This window comes from Acanthochromis polyacanthus, chromosome 15 (assembly GCF_021347895.1).
Source record: "Acanthochromis polyacanthus isolate Apoly-LR-REF ecotype Palm Island chromosome 15, KAUST_Apoly_ChrSc, whole genome shotgun sequence".
In the NCBI taxonomy this organism is placed as follows: Eukaryota; Metazoa; Chordata; class Actinopteri; family Pomacentridae; genus Acanthochromis; species Acanthochromis polyacanthus.
The window spans coordinates 16,999,000-17,013,125 of NC_067127.1; the positions used below are offsets into that span (position 1 = coordinate 16,999,000).

The 14,126-nt window shown below is 46.6% G+C and overlaps 1 protein-coding gene across 4 annotated transcripts in view; it reads left to right on the forward strand.

Moving 5' to 3' along the window:
- Window positions 1-13,462, forward strand: part of disc1 (DISC1 scaffold protein) — a 60,350-nt gene extending 46,888 nt beyond the window's left edge. For all 4 annotated transcript variants that reach the window (XM_051960083.1, XM_051960082.1, XM_051960084.1 and 1 more), the window contains 2 exons: window positions 10,054-10,176; window positions 12,163-13,462. In XM_051960083.1, the coding sequence (XP_051816043.1) occupies window positions 10,054-10,176; window positions 12,163-12,357 (318 nt within the window). In that variant the 3' untranslated portion in view covers window positions 12,358-13,462. The remainder of the gene's footprint in view (window positions 1-10,053; window positions 10,177-12,162) is intronic.
- Window positions 13,463-14,126: the final 664 nt, after the last annotated feature.

The window sequence follows — 14,126 nt, forward strand, 5'->3', positions numbered from 1 at the left end:
ATATTATTTTGTGTATATCATTCAGTTTAAATCAACACAAATAATACTATGTCTTTTCCCAAATATTTCAGTTTGTTGGGTTTGTTTTATAGTCATAATCTTTTTTTAGTGGAAAGTACTTTGGTGCACCAGCTGTTGTCTTATGTGTGTAAAAAAGAATGTGAAAACCGATTCAAAAATCAAGCAAATTCAACACCTATCCTGAATGAAGTTGTAGCATTGACACACAGTTATAGTTCAGAACTGGTAGCGTTTCATATTTTTACTGCACATATTTGTAGATGATCTTTGTCTTGGCAGAATGGATAATGGAGAGTACAAAAGAGGAACTTTCTAACAGGGAAGCAATGGAAACAGTGAGACAAGTTAATCATAAGCTAGTTAATTTCTTATTTAAAATGAATTAAGTGTTACGGTATACGAGGGAGAGCTCAGGTGCAGGGAATGAACAGACTTCACGTGAATGCAACACCAACTTTATTCACAAACCAAATTAAAGAACATACAGATCGGGCTATGAATAAAAACGGAAAGTAAAGCGAAAACCAACGGCTTGAAAACAATAGCGTTATAAAATAACAAAACTTGGAACCTCTGTAATTCTCCGCGGCACGGTTGCCGCACTTAGCAGACAAACTAGACACAGCTGTTCCCTACTGAGCAATACTACTAGTCACTTTGATTCTACGGCGGTCTCTAGTAGACCAAACTAACAGACGGCTGCTCTTACGTGAGCAATGCTACGGTTCTCTACGGTTGCGGTCTCAACCAACAATACTACGATTACGACAATACTAGTCTTTGCAGGGGATGCTCGGGAGGGGTCACAGCTGAACTGGAAACCGGTGGGAACGGCGTGCCGGGTGGAAGATGGCGCAATGACTGCCAGGTGGGTGGTCGCCAGACCAGATAGTCCAATCCTGAAACGAACGGAGGACAGCAGCGGTTAGTGGATGACAGGAACTCAAACAGAATCTAAGAACATAGGTAGTGAACCCTACGAGCACTGATTACGATCCAGCAAAGGAGGGTGGGTGGTGTCTCCCTTTATGCAGCCACGGTTGCAGGTGCGCCACCTGTCACGGATCCCGCTGATGAAAGAGATGGTGATCACCTGTCACCCAGCCACAGGAAACACCTAAAAAGGGCATGAGGGAAGGGCACTATCCAGACCTGGCAACAGCCACCCTGACAGTACCCCCCCCTCTACGGGCACCTCCAGGTGCCCTAGCCGGGTGGTCCGGGTGCCAGCGGAAAAAAAATCCGAGACCAACGTCCTGTCAAGCACCCGTGAACGGGGAACCCAGCTTCTCTCCTCCGGACCGTAGCCCTCCCAGTCGACCAGGAACTGCAGTCCCCGGCCGCGGCGACGAGCATCCAACAACCGCCTAACCAAATAGGCAGGAGCCCCACCGACGACCCTGGGAGGTGGAGGGGGACGGACAGGGGGGGCCAGAGGACTCTCCACCACCGGCTTCAGCTGGGATACATGGAAAACGGGATGGATCTTCAGAGACGGAGGAAGACGGAGACGCACAGCGCTCTGGTTGATCCTGCGCTCCACGTCGAATGGTCCGATGTAGCGGGGAGCCAGCTTCTTGGATTCCACCCGGAGAGGAATGTCCTTGGCCTTAAGCCAGACTTTCTGTCTGGGCCGGTAGTCAGGCGCTGGTCGCCGGTGACGGTTGGCCTGGACCGTCATCCTTCGGACAGACTGCAGGAGAACCTGACGGGCCCGCTTCCATGTACTCCGCATACGGCGGACAAGGATCTGGACAGAAGGAATGTTTATCTCATCCTCCTGTGAGGGGAACACTGGTGGTTGATATCCCAAAGAACATAGGAATGGGGACAGTCCGGAAGACGAGTTGGTCAGGGAATTATGGGAGTACTCTATCCAGGGAAGCCTCTCGCTCCACGTAGAGGGGTTCTCCGACACCATGCAACGGAGAAATACTTCCACTGACTGATTAGTCCGCTCAGTCTGGCCATTGGACTGGGGATGGAAACCTGAGGTTAGACTAACCTTAGCTCCCAGCGCGTTGCAAAAGGTCCTCCAGACCTCTGAAGTAAACTGGGGTCCGCGGTCCGAGACAATGTCCTTGGGGATCCCATGGAGACGGAACACATGCTGAATCAGTGCCTCAGCGGTCTCCCTAGCCGTGGGGAGCTTGGGCAAGGGGACAAAATGAGCCGCCTTAGAAAACCGGTCGACAATGGTGAGTATAACTGTGTTACCTCGGGAGACAGGGAGACCGGTGATAAAATCCACAGCGATGTGTGACCAAGGACGTCGAGGAACGGGGAGCGGTTGAAGGAGGCCGGGGCTGGGTTGGTTTGGGACCTTACTTCGTGCACAGGTGGGGCATGCGGCGACAAACTCCTTGGTGTCAGTGGTCATAGTCGGCCACCAGAACCTCCGGCGGAGCACCTCCAGGGTGCGGGTAGCCCCGGGATGACAGGAGATCCGAGAGGCATGTCCCCATTGGAGAACCTGAGGGCGGACAGGCTCTGGAACAAACAATCTTCCATTAGGACAGTTATTTGGAACCACAGTCAGTCTATGGGCTCTAAGTACCTCATTCTCTATCTGCCAAGTGAGAGAGGCGACAAGGCAGGATTCTGGCAGAATAGGGTCGGGGACCTCAGTATCCTCCTCTACCGTGAACTGCCTGGGAGAGGGCGTCAGGCTTAACATTTCTCGAACCAGGGCGATAGGAAAGAGTAAAGTTAAAACGATCAAAGAATAGAGCCCACCGAGCCTGGCGGGGGTTCAGTCTCTTAGCTGACCTGACGTATTCCAGATTCTTGTGATCTGTCCATACAATAAATGGCTGCTCTGACCCCTCCAACCAGTGCCGCCACTCCTCCAAGGCCAGTTTGACCGCTAGCAGCTCGCGATTACCTACATCGTAGTTGCGCTCTGCTGCCGAGAGCCGCCGAGAGAAGAAGGCACAGGGGTGAAGCTTCTGATCCTCCGAGGAGCGTTGCGAAAGGACCGCCCCTACCCCGGTGTCAGAGGCATCCACCTCCACGATGAACTGGAGAGCAGGGTCAGGCTGTGTGAGTATTGGTGCAGTGGTGAACCGGTGCTTCAACTCCAGGAAGGCTCGTTCGGCCTCCGGGGTCCACTGAAACGGTCTGAGAGTGGATGTTAGTGCCGTGAGTGGGGACGCTACCTTACTGTAGTTCCTGATGAATCTTCGATAGAAGTTCGCGAAGCCAAGGAAACGTTGGAGTTGTCTCCGAGTTGCTGGGACCGGCCACTCCTGCACTGCGGACAGCTTTCCAGGTTCCATCTGGATTTGCCCGGGAGATATAACATAACCCAGAAAAGAGATCGTTGTAGCATGAAACTCACACTTCTCAGCTTTAACGAAGAGGCGATTCTTCAGGAGTCTCTCCAGGACACAGCGTACATGACCTACATGCTCCTCCAGGGTCTGCGAATAAATCAGAATGTCATCGAGATACACAAATACCCAACGATTAATCATGTCTCTTAGCACATCATTGATGAAGCTCTGGAACACCGCTGGGGCGTTGGTAAGCCCAAAAGGCATCACACGGTACTCAAAATGCCCTAAAGGTGTGTTAAAAGCGGTCTTCCACTCATCCCCCTCCTTAATTCGGACCAAGTGGTAAGCATTTCTGAGATCTAGCTTGGTAAAAACCCTAGCTCCCTGGAGAGGGGTAAAAGCGGAATCCATCAAAGGCAACGGGTAAGAGTTCTTAACAGTGATCTTGTTTAGCCCTCTAAAGTCTATGCAAGGTCTAGGGGAGCCATCCTTCTTGTTTACAAAGAAAAAACCTGCACCGACAGGGGAGGAAGAGGGCCTTATTATTCCTGCGGCTAGCGAGTCCCGGATGTAGCTCTCCATGGCCGCCTGTTCTGGCTTAGACAGGCTATAAAGACGGCTGGAGGGCAATGTAGCGCCATCTAAAAGTTCAATAGAACAGTCATAAGGTCGGTGAGGGGGAAGAGACAAGGCTTTCGATTTACTAAAAACCATTGCTAAATCATGGTACTGAGGGGGAACTGCCTCTAAATTAAGTGGTTCAGTCTCCTCTAGAGTCACAGGGGCAGATGGAGTCAGTGCAGAGACTAAACAACTCTGGTGGCAAGCGGGACTCCAAGAAGAAATCTCCCCCCGCTGCCAATCCAGCTGTGGATTATGCCGCACCAACCACGAATAGCCCAAAACCATGGGGGGGTCAGAATGTTCAAATACACAAAACGACAACTGTTCGCGATGATTTCCTGCCGTTAATAAATCCACAGGAACTGTTCGTCGTGTAACCCGCGCTAAACAAATTCCATTTAAGGAGCAAGCACTTAGAGGTCGATCTAGAGGTACAGTAGGAATGTCTAACTGTCTTACCACGTTAGCCTCCAGGAAACTCTCCTCAGCGCCAGAGTCCACCAAAGCAGCAATAGGTAGGGAGACGGATCTCCAGCAAAGCATAGTCTGTACCTGGAGACGACGAGGGGGAGATGACACAACTCGACCCACCAGGAACTCCCCTGCTACTGGTGAGTCCGACCTTTTGCCGGGCGCCGCGGGCAGGTAGCGACAAAATGACCCGGCTCCCCACACAGCAGGCAGAGCTTTCCCTCTCGGCGACGCTCCTTCTCCCTCTCAGACAGCTTGGCTCGACCCAGCTGCATCGGCTCCGGTTCCTCAGCGACAGGATCAGAACGCTTGAGACCGCCAATGGTTCCGGGAAACTTTTGCCCCGGCGAAGGGCGGCCCCTCCCTTCTCTTCGTCTCTCACGGATGCGGTTATCCAGCCGGATGGCAAGTGCAATCCATTGATCTAAATCCGCAGGTTCCTCCCTGAGTGTTAATTCATCTTTCAGTCCCTCGGAGAGACCCCGGTAGAAGGAATTCCTGAGCGCCGAGTTATTCCAGTCCACCTCGGCTGCCAGGGTCCGGAACTCCCGGGCGTACTCCGCTACGCTCCGGGATCCTTGTTTAATGTCACCTAGGCGGGTGGCTGCGTCTCTCCCGCTGACAGGGAAATCAAAATTTCTCCTCATCTCCTCCACAAACGCGTCGTATGAGTCACATAACGGTCCTTGGCGTCTCCAAATCGCCGTTCCCCAATCCCGAGCATCGCCTGTTAGCAGACCTAGCAGATAGGCTACACGGGAACGATCGGAAGAATAAGAATACGGCTGAAGCTCGAAAACAAGTGACACCTGTGTTAAAAACGCCTGACAGGTCCCAAAATCCCCGTCATAGCGCACAGGAGTGGGAGCATGAGGTTCTTTCTCAGCTGAGGCGTTGGTGGCCAAATCCACGCGGTGGGAAAGCCGGTTTACCTTCTCAGTCAAAGCGGTTACTTGTCTATGCAAGGCGGAGTTACTTGTAGTAAGGGAACGGAGTGTCTCATCATGTCGACCTAAAGCGGTCTCAATGCACGAAAAAACCTGGAGAGATTTTCCAGGGGCTTCGCCCGAGGTCTTTTCATTCCCCGCTGAGCTCATGTTTCTTGGCTGGATCGTACTGTTACGGTATACGAGGGAGAGCTCAGGTGCAGGGAATGAACAGACTTCACGTGAATGCAACACCAACTTTATTCACAAACCAAATTAAAGAACGTACAGATCGGGCTATGAATAAAAACGGAAAGTAAAGCGAAAACCAACGGCTTGAAAACAATAGCGTTATAAAATAACAAAACTTGGAACCTCTGTAATTCTCCGCGGCACGGTTGCCGCACTTAGCAGACAAACTAGACACAGCTGTTCCCTACTGAGCAATACTACTAGTCACTTTGATTCTACGGCGGTCTCTAGTAGACCAAACTAACAGACGGCTGCTCTTACGTGAGCAATGCTACGGTTCTCTACGGTTGCGGTCTCAACCAACAATACTACGATTACGACAATACTAGTCTTTGCAGGGGATGCTCGGGAGGGGTCACAGCTGAACTGGAAACCGGTGGGAACGGCGTGCCGGGTGGAAGATGGCGCAATGACTGCCAGGTGGGTGGTCGCCAGACCAGATAGTCCAATCCTGAAATGAACGGAGGACAGCAGCGGTTAGTGGATGACAGGAACTCAAACAGAATCTAAGAACATAGGTAGTGAACCCTACGAGCACTGATTACGATCCAGCAAAGGAGGGTGGGTGGTGTCTCCCTTTATGCAGCCACGGTTGCAGGTGCGCCACCTGTCACGGATCCCGCTGATGAAAGAGATGGTGATCACCTGTCACCCAGCCACAGGAAACACCTAAAAAGAGCATGAGGGAAGGGCACTATCCAGACCTGGCAACAGCCACCCTGACATTAAGCCTCTTTATTGTTTGTATAAAAAAAACAATTATAACCTTCAGTGTAACATCAGTGTGATAGTATTGCTTTGTTTTGTCCGTCTGGCTCTGAGTGTCAGGCAGAACAGCACCCATGGGAGCGTTCACATTACCTGCTGCCTCTCACTCATTATTGCTTGAATAATCGTACCTGTGTATACATGAGTTTGATTATTGAATTCCTAAATAATTTGCTCAACTTCATGCTCCTGCAGTCTGCTTTGTTTACCTTTGGTCTAATAACATTAGCACTAATGTGCAACAGGAATCAACACATCAATGCATGTAAGCCAGTGATTGTATTATGCAAATCGAAATCCCATTTCTAATATTTTCTTGTTTGTCAAAGGCAGGGATAGCAGAGACTATGGTTTGTATTGTTTTGATCTCCGCTTAGCGCAACAAAACAGTTTCTGAATACATTTTTCAAGTTTTTTTGGTGACTGAAGTTGGTAGCAAACTGTCAGCCGTGTCACTCTTCACAGTGAGCTTTTGTTTTCTGTCCTGTGGTTGTATTGGCTTCACAAAAGCAGAATGCAGACTGGCAAGTAAAGAATCAATCAGCTGCATAAACACAACGCTCTTATCTGCTGAAGATGTCCCCAACCTCGATGAACAAGCAGCTCGGCGAATCTATAAGTTCGTTGTCATCTTTTTTGTTATAGGAGCACAAGGATGGCACACTGGAATAACTGCCTCATTCAAAACAAGAAAAAAAAACTTATTTCAATGGACTTTTACCGTGAAATAAGTGAAAAAATTGCCAATAGAACAAGTGAAAAATGGCTTGGTAAGATTTCTTGAAATAAGATATGATATTTAGAATACTGAGATCTTAAAATTGGCTGGGGAAACTTATTTTAAGCTATATTTGACCAGGATTGTTAAGAAATAAGCCAGCCATTCTAAAAAAAAATTGCAATTTTTCCACTCAAAAATAGATTTTTACTTTCATGTAACCTCCTAATTTGAAATTTATTAAACTTGTTTTGAGTTTTCTTGTAATATTCAACTCAAAACAAGATAATTTCAATATTATTTGACTTAACAAGGTATTTAAGATGCATTGTCTTAAAACAAGTCCCTGCAGCTTGCTGAAATGTCACTTGTTAAGTGAATTTATCTTAAATCAAGTGGGATGAGACGTTTTAACTAAAAATAAGACAAATAGATTTGGTTAGATGTTCAGTTTTTGCAGTGCAGTATCATCTAAAGTGAAGACTGAGGTTACACTCACTGTACCGATTGTTTGTTCAGGTTAAGTTCCTCAAACACGGAAAGATGTTCATTTAAATATTAAATACTGTGGGCTGTTCTGCGTTTGGAGCACAACTCCTTAATTGCATCAGGACCGTCTTGTACATTGTGTTGCGCCTCAGGCCTGCTGCTATTGTACATTTCTTTTGGGGTGTTACATCATCCAGAGAATGAGCAGCTATTCCAGGACAGGGACCAGAGACACGACTTTCCAGTGATTGTTCCGACACCTCTGAGCTGCAGGGAGTTGATATTTTCTACCTGCAGCTATAAGTCAGATTAGGCTTTCTATGTGCTGCTTGAGGAGAACACTGAGTGTGCGTGCACGTGTGTGTGTGTGTGTCTGTTTGCTTGTAGTGCACTTTTGGGTGTGTGTTTGTGTTCTCTATGCTTGATAAGTGTGAAGAAACTGGGACACAACGTGAGCGAAGGGGCCTGTTCTAATTATGGCCAGCTTTGCTCTCTGAATGCTCTGCCCTGCTGCACTCTGCTCCGCCACCAACCTCACACCCCCTCCATCCTTCAAAACCCCCTCAGCCCTGCAGCATCTTCTCATGTGGGTTGCAGATATACCGCTGAATGTTGTACACGCCGCTCACCTGCTGTGTCTCGTGTAGATTGTGACCTTGGCACTCTACCAGATAAAGATTTTGGCAGGCTTATGTTTTGGCTTAGTCGCACTCGCTGCTGGTTCAAAGAGCTGTTTAAAAGTGGCTTAATATGTCATCAGAATGTCATCTGACTGAAGAGCAAAGTTGGTGGGAGCTTTGCGAATCAGGAGGCAACCTAAGAGAGGCTTTGAAGTATGAGTCTGCATACAGTGAGCTTTAGGAACCCGAAATTTCCACACACAGGAAGGGGGAAAAAAAACCCTGTCCAGTTGCATTATGTGAAATCTATCCAGTGAGTTTAGAGCTTAAGCCAAGTTGTGACTAAAGCCAGTGTCTGGTCAGTGTTGAGCCTAAATTATACTGTCTTGCAGATGTGCACACCATGCATGCAGCATCTATGTTTTCCTCACATGTCCTGCTGAGCGTACTGCCCTTGTAGGATTGGTGTATCCATATGGACTGTCACAGACTGAATAGAGGGCGAAATTTATCCTACTGGACCCTTGAGACTTAGAAAGTATGACACTAGTTTTATATTTATGAATCTGTTAGTGTACCAGGGTCTGCTAGGATCCACGTGATGTAAGTTTTGTCATCTCATCCAGTCCACAAGCATGGAGCTCCAAATTTGTGCTTTGCTACCAGGGCAGTAACACGCATGCTCAGCAATAGTGTCCCTGCATGGAATCTGTAAATGCTGACCTACTTTGAAAACTTCCACCCCAAAAAAACATCCTAAAATGTAGCGAGTAGCAGCTGCAAAACTGTGAGGCCAAACGGAACAACCTTGGACTCTATGAATAAGAGACACTTGGGAGACTTTTGAAACACAATCAGCCTTCTTATCATCATCACCGAGAGACAGAGTTTGATGTGAAAAACTCCAACAGAAATGGGGCTTTTTACTTTGGCTTAATCAAAACGGGAAATTAGACAGTGAATAACAGCCTCGTAGCAATTACTCAGCACACACTGATGTTCTAAAACTTCAAAGCAGCCACTCTGCTAACTTTGATGCAAGTGAAATGAAGCACAGTAAATGTCACATCCACTGCAGTCAGACAGCCTCTTGAGTAAACAAGCACAGAGACATCTTAGGTAGGAGGGCTTAGTTTGATGCACTAAGCAACAATATGACAATTAGTATAGTTGAATTAAAGACGTTTGATGCTTCGACTTGATATTTGCTAAATCTGCAGGACTGAGACAAGCATGCATGCAGTTATTCTTAGATATACAGGCTGTCCATAAAGTTTCTTTACAGTTTTAAGAATTTATTACAAAGGCAGTTGATCAGATATCTTAACCAGATATATTTTATTGTAATCAGTGGTTGTCAAAGTTTTTTGTACCTCATTTAATTCATCTCTCTATGGGCACCATTAGTTGCACGAAGCACATTAAGACGGTACTCGATTTCTTGCTGTTCACTGCAGCATATCCTCAATGGTGGCAATGGCATCAGAAATCTTTTGCTTCAAGTCAGTAATGTCCCGTACCTTTGTTCAATCCACAATATCTTTTCCATAACCCAATAGAAAGAAGTCCAAGGAAGTGATATCTGGTGAACATGGTGGCCAAGGAATTGGTCCATCCCTTCCAATCCATTTAACAGCACCTCTTTCACCAACAGGATACCTGAGACACGCAATTTCAATGTGATTACAAACTTTAATAAACACTGATTACAATAAAACAAATCTGGTTAAGATAGCTTATCAGCTGCCTTTGTATTAAATTCTTAAAATTGTAAAGAGACTGTATGGACAGCCTGTACTCCTGTGTTGCCACATTTTCAACATCAGACCTATCTGTTTGAACAGTTGCAGCTTTATGTGTTGATCCTCTTTCGTTTTCTTACCCAGGACGGGTGCAGCGAGGCCGAGGCTACAGACCTGACAGAGCGCTGCGAACTGATCAGTGACAGACTGATGACCTTAGAGGATGAATTGCAGACAGCCATACTGAACCGGGATCAGGCCCTCACCCATATCCTTCCAAATCTCTCTAATATACCTGAATGATACTATATATGTGTGTCTCTGTCCATCCATCTGAAGGACCTAGTTTCCTCATGTCCTTTCACTCCTCAGAAGTAAACTACCTTTTACGCTGACTGATGCCAGCCTTCTGTGACTTCACCTTCACAGCGGGGGAAAAAAATCAACTTGTCTTATCTGACGTTATGGGTCCATTGAGGGGGGGAATTGAAGATGAACTGGGATCAGAGGATTTTACTTGACAGGCTGGACATGCCAACTGGAAAATGAAATAGTGAAAGTCCATGCGTGGTTATTAGAGGGCTGCTGATGTGGACTGCCAGTCACCCTGTGCTGAGATTAAAGCCGTCTGACAGGGGCAGTGCTGCGGCAGATAGAGGAATGTCACTGTAATGACTCCACCCCGGTCATATCTTAACATCCATCCTCCTGCTGACCCTCCCTTCTTCCCCTCAGCCCCCCTCGCCTCCCCTTCCCCATCAGCCCGCTTCCACTTGCTGGATCGGGCTCGGAGGAAATTACAATATCCATGATAATGACTCAGATCAAACTGTTGAAGCTGATTACAGGTCACAATACATCATTTTCTGCGCTAATTAGAAAGCTGATTGGAAATAGATTAGTGTGTTTTTCTCGCTCCACTTTTCCCCTCTGCATGGCGAGCTTATTAAGGCAGATTGAAAAGGCGATATTCCAGCATGGGGATGAAGAAAATGTGTCACCTAACCTGCCACCTTATTTATGTATTTATTTTCTGTCACATCTCGTCTCTTATTTCGGGCTGACAAAAATACCTTCCCGCAATCTGTTCGAAGCGATGAAGAGGGTTTATTTAGTTTTGAGATCCGTGAAAGCAGAGTGTTGCGCAGCACGCTCCCTTCTCTCTTTGTTGAAATGTTGCTGGACTGTTTTTGCATCTTCTCAGAGATTCTCATCCCTCGCTGTACTGTCAGGGGTCAGGACAGGCTCCTCCACTGTTTGCATGATATCAGTGCAGCCTGGCAGTCGCAGATGGACAGTGAGCGGCCGCCTCTCTCCACCTTTTGTTTCCACGTCCTTATGTGCCATTTATTTCTCATATTTGAGGATTCTGGACTCATGCAAAGGGCCATAGACACTTGAGGACACTGAGTATACAACACAGGACGGCATTGTTGGTTTGCACAAATTGAAAAGAAACTGAACCCAGTGATGGCGCTACTGTTGCCATAGTGACAGGGAGATCAAACCGACTATAAGGGTCTTAATTGAGTCCCTGCTCTCAATAACAGGAGGTGCATGGACAACCACAAAGAGTGGGACTGAACTAAAACGAAGACAAGAACAGGCAAAATTCTGTCAATGGCTGAGACTTTATTTCAAGGTTTTTTTATTCAGTTCTGAACTTCTTCAATTTTGGACCATGTTGCCTTGAAAGGCTTGTCGAACCTTCTGCAGCATTCAAAAAGAATCTCTTTAGCGGCTGGTTAATTATGAATGAGGACAATCTGTGTCCATTCAGACAGTAAAACGAGCCATCAGGCCCCATCTGCCATCAAAGCCATCCCTTTGATTTGCCACTTAAGCTGGACACTCTCGATTAATTTGAGTTTCTAAGCAGGTTAAACAATCCCCCCACTGATGACAGCCTCTATCCCGTTTCATTGATGGTTTATGAATAATTTAGCTGGGCAGTCTGTTTGCTTGGGTCCCCACATTGCCGCCCAGCTTCCCAGTTGAGACGAGCTCATGAATAGTGAATTGGATGGGGTTAAATTGGGTATGACTTGATGATCTGTCCCAGTAATCCATTTGGTGGCCAAATTGGAGATTGATGACTTCATCAGGTTATAGCTGTCCGCTGCTATTACCGTTAACCATCGGGGGCCACAAGTGTCACGTTTGCCTTGATATTTGTCTGCCAGCATGCTTTTTTATTTACATGTTAATAAGTGTCTGTCTGTCGCATCACATTCTTCCTTAATTCACTCTTCACAGTCTTTAGAAAAAGAAGTTCAGGAAGTGAAATCCACTTTACAAACTATGCTCGCACAGCTCAAGGTGGAAGAAGAAGAAGAAGAGGAGGAGGAAGTGAATGAGTTGAATGACCTCATGAAAAATGGGACTGAGGAAGAAGAAGAAGAGGAAGAGGAGGAGGACCAGTACTTCAGTGACAGCTGGGACATTTGAAATGGATGCCTGTAGTGTTTTATGGGCTCTCACACAGACGGGCTCTCGGAGAGCCTGACCTCGGCTTTGCAGTAGAAGTGACCCCATATCCATTTACTGTACAGCCTCACTCAAAGCGCTTCACAACCAGCCTCTGTGGTACTGCTGGAAGTTTCCACTACAAAGCCTTGGAAAGTCTGTGTAACATTCGTCCATCTTCAGTTGGAGAAACATGAAGAATTTTCATACAAATGCAACATGTGAGACACTTTCCTGCAAACTTTAGAAGTTTCTCAAACCTTGAGAGTGCCTTTGACCAACAAGTTGATATGGTAATTATTTTTAAATTAAGGTGTTTTTGGATTTCATGCCATGTCTTGCTGAGCAATTTATATTTTTTTCAATTTTTACTGTATAAACAACCAATTTTGTTGTCATTTGCAAAGTCTCAGAAGTTTAAAATTAAAGTAAGACTACAACTTTTCTTAGGAACAAACTTGTTGAATTTTGCCCAAGTGGACAATCTAAAGGTGTTTTTTTGTGTGCGTTGTGTTTATTTTTTTGTATTACTGATAACAGTTTTGCACATAAACTAAAACTTATGTTTAATTTTCAGGTCGTCCGGCCACTTTTGTGTGTTCTCTGTACGACTGGACTTCACTTCCATGTAATTTTGTCCATGAAATAACATTTGTGGTGCTACGAAATGTGACCTAACTTGAACACTTTATTTTCTTTGTGTGGAAAATGCAATATTTAGATTGTTTCTTTGCTCTCTTCAAGCAGTGTAGACGTGCTCTGAATTTTTAAAATTCATCTGCCACAATAGTCAAATTGTGCTTCGTGCATGTCGGAAATAGTGAAGGATAAAATATCAGCGGGCACATAAAGTATTTGCAACTGCTGTTTTGTTGTTGTTCTCCTACTGACTGCCACTGATTGTTTTTATTTTATTTGTGATAATACTTTCACTGGGTGTCACTTGACTTCTTGCCAGAAAGCATATTTGTACTTTCGCTCATTAATCGGTTATTTAATTTACTGTGCAGCTTGAAGCCGCTGTATTGGTTTTCATATTTATTCCTTACAGCATCTCACTAATTACAGCATGTACCGTTCAGCCTAATGTCGTGTCCTGCTGTTTTCTTCTTGTATTGAGTTACAGCCCCTCTGGTGATTTTCCCTCACAGAAAATGCGCGGGCATGCTGCCAGGCAAGACGAGGCCGCGGTGACATGTAGGAGATATCAATACGGCAATAAAGGTCTTCTAGTGAGGTCTTGAGGGGATACATGGGCTTCTATTGTTATCTCACCTCAGCAGCGGCACTGTGGCTAATTGGTAGGCAGCCTCACAGAGGACACGGTGAGGAAAAATGGGACGCTGTTGTTCCGTCTCCATCTGATTTGGCCCTGTGTCGTCTTTGGAGCAGGGGGCTGTTCGGGGATTCTCTCTATCTGTCGTTCCTCACTCTGGGCTATAAACACAGCTGAGTGTTCGGGGTTTTTTCCGCCACGGCACAATGGGCCTTTCTCACATTGCTGCCAGGTTGCACAGCACTTGCCAGGCCAGAAGTCCCCACATCTATCAGCTTCAGACAGGCAGAAGCTGGCACATACACACCTTCCTGCCAGACACCCCCACCTCATAATTGAATCTGCGCTTGCACCATGCTGCGCCCCACGTGGCAGCTCTGCTCATGAAATGGCCACAGAGAAAAACCCAGATGGTTTTCAGCGGGCAGATATAGCATGGCGAGATGTTTCTTGATGTAAAACGAAGCGCCACGCG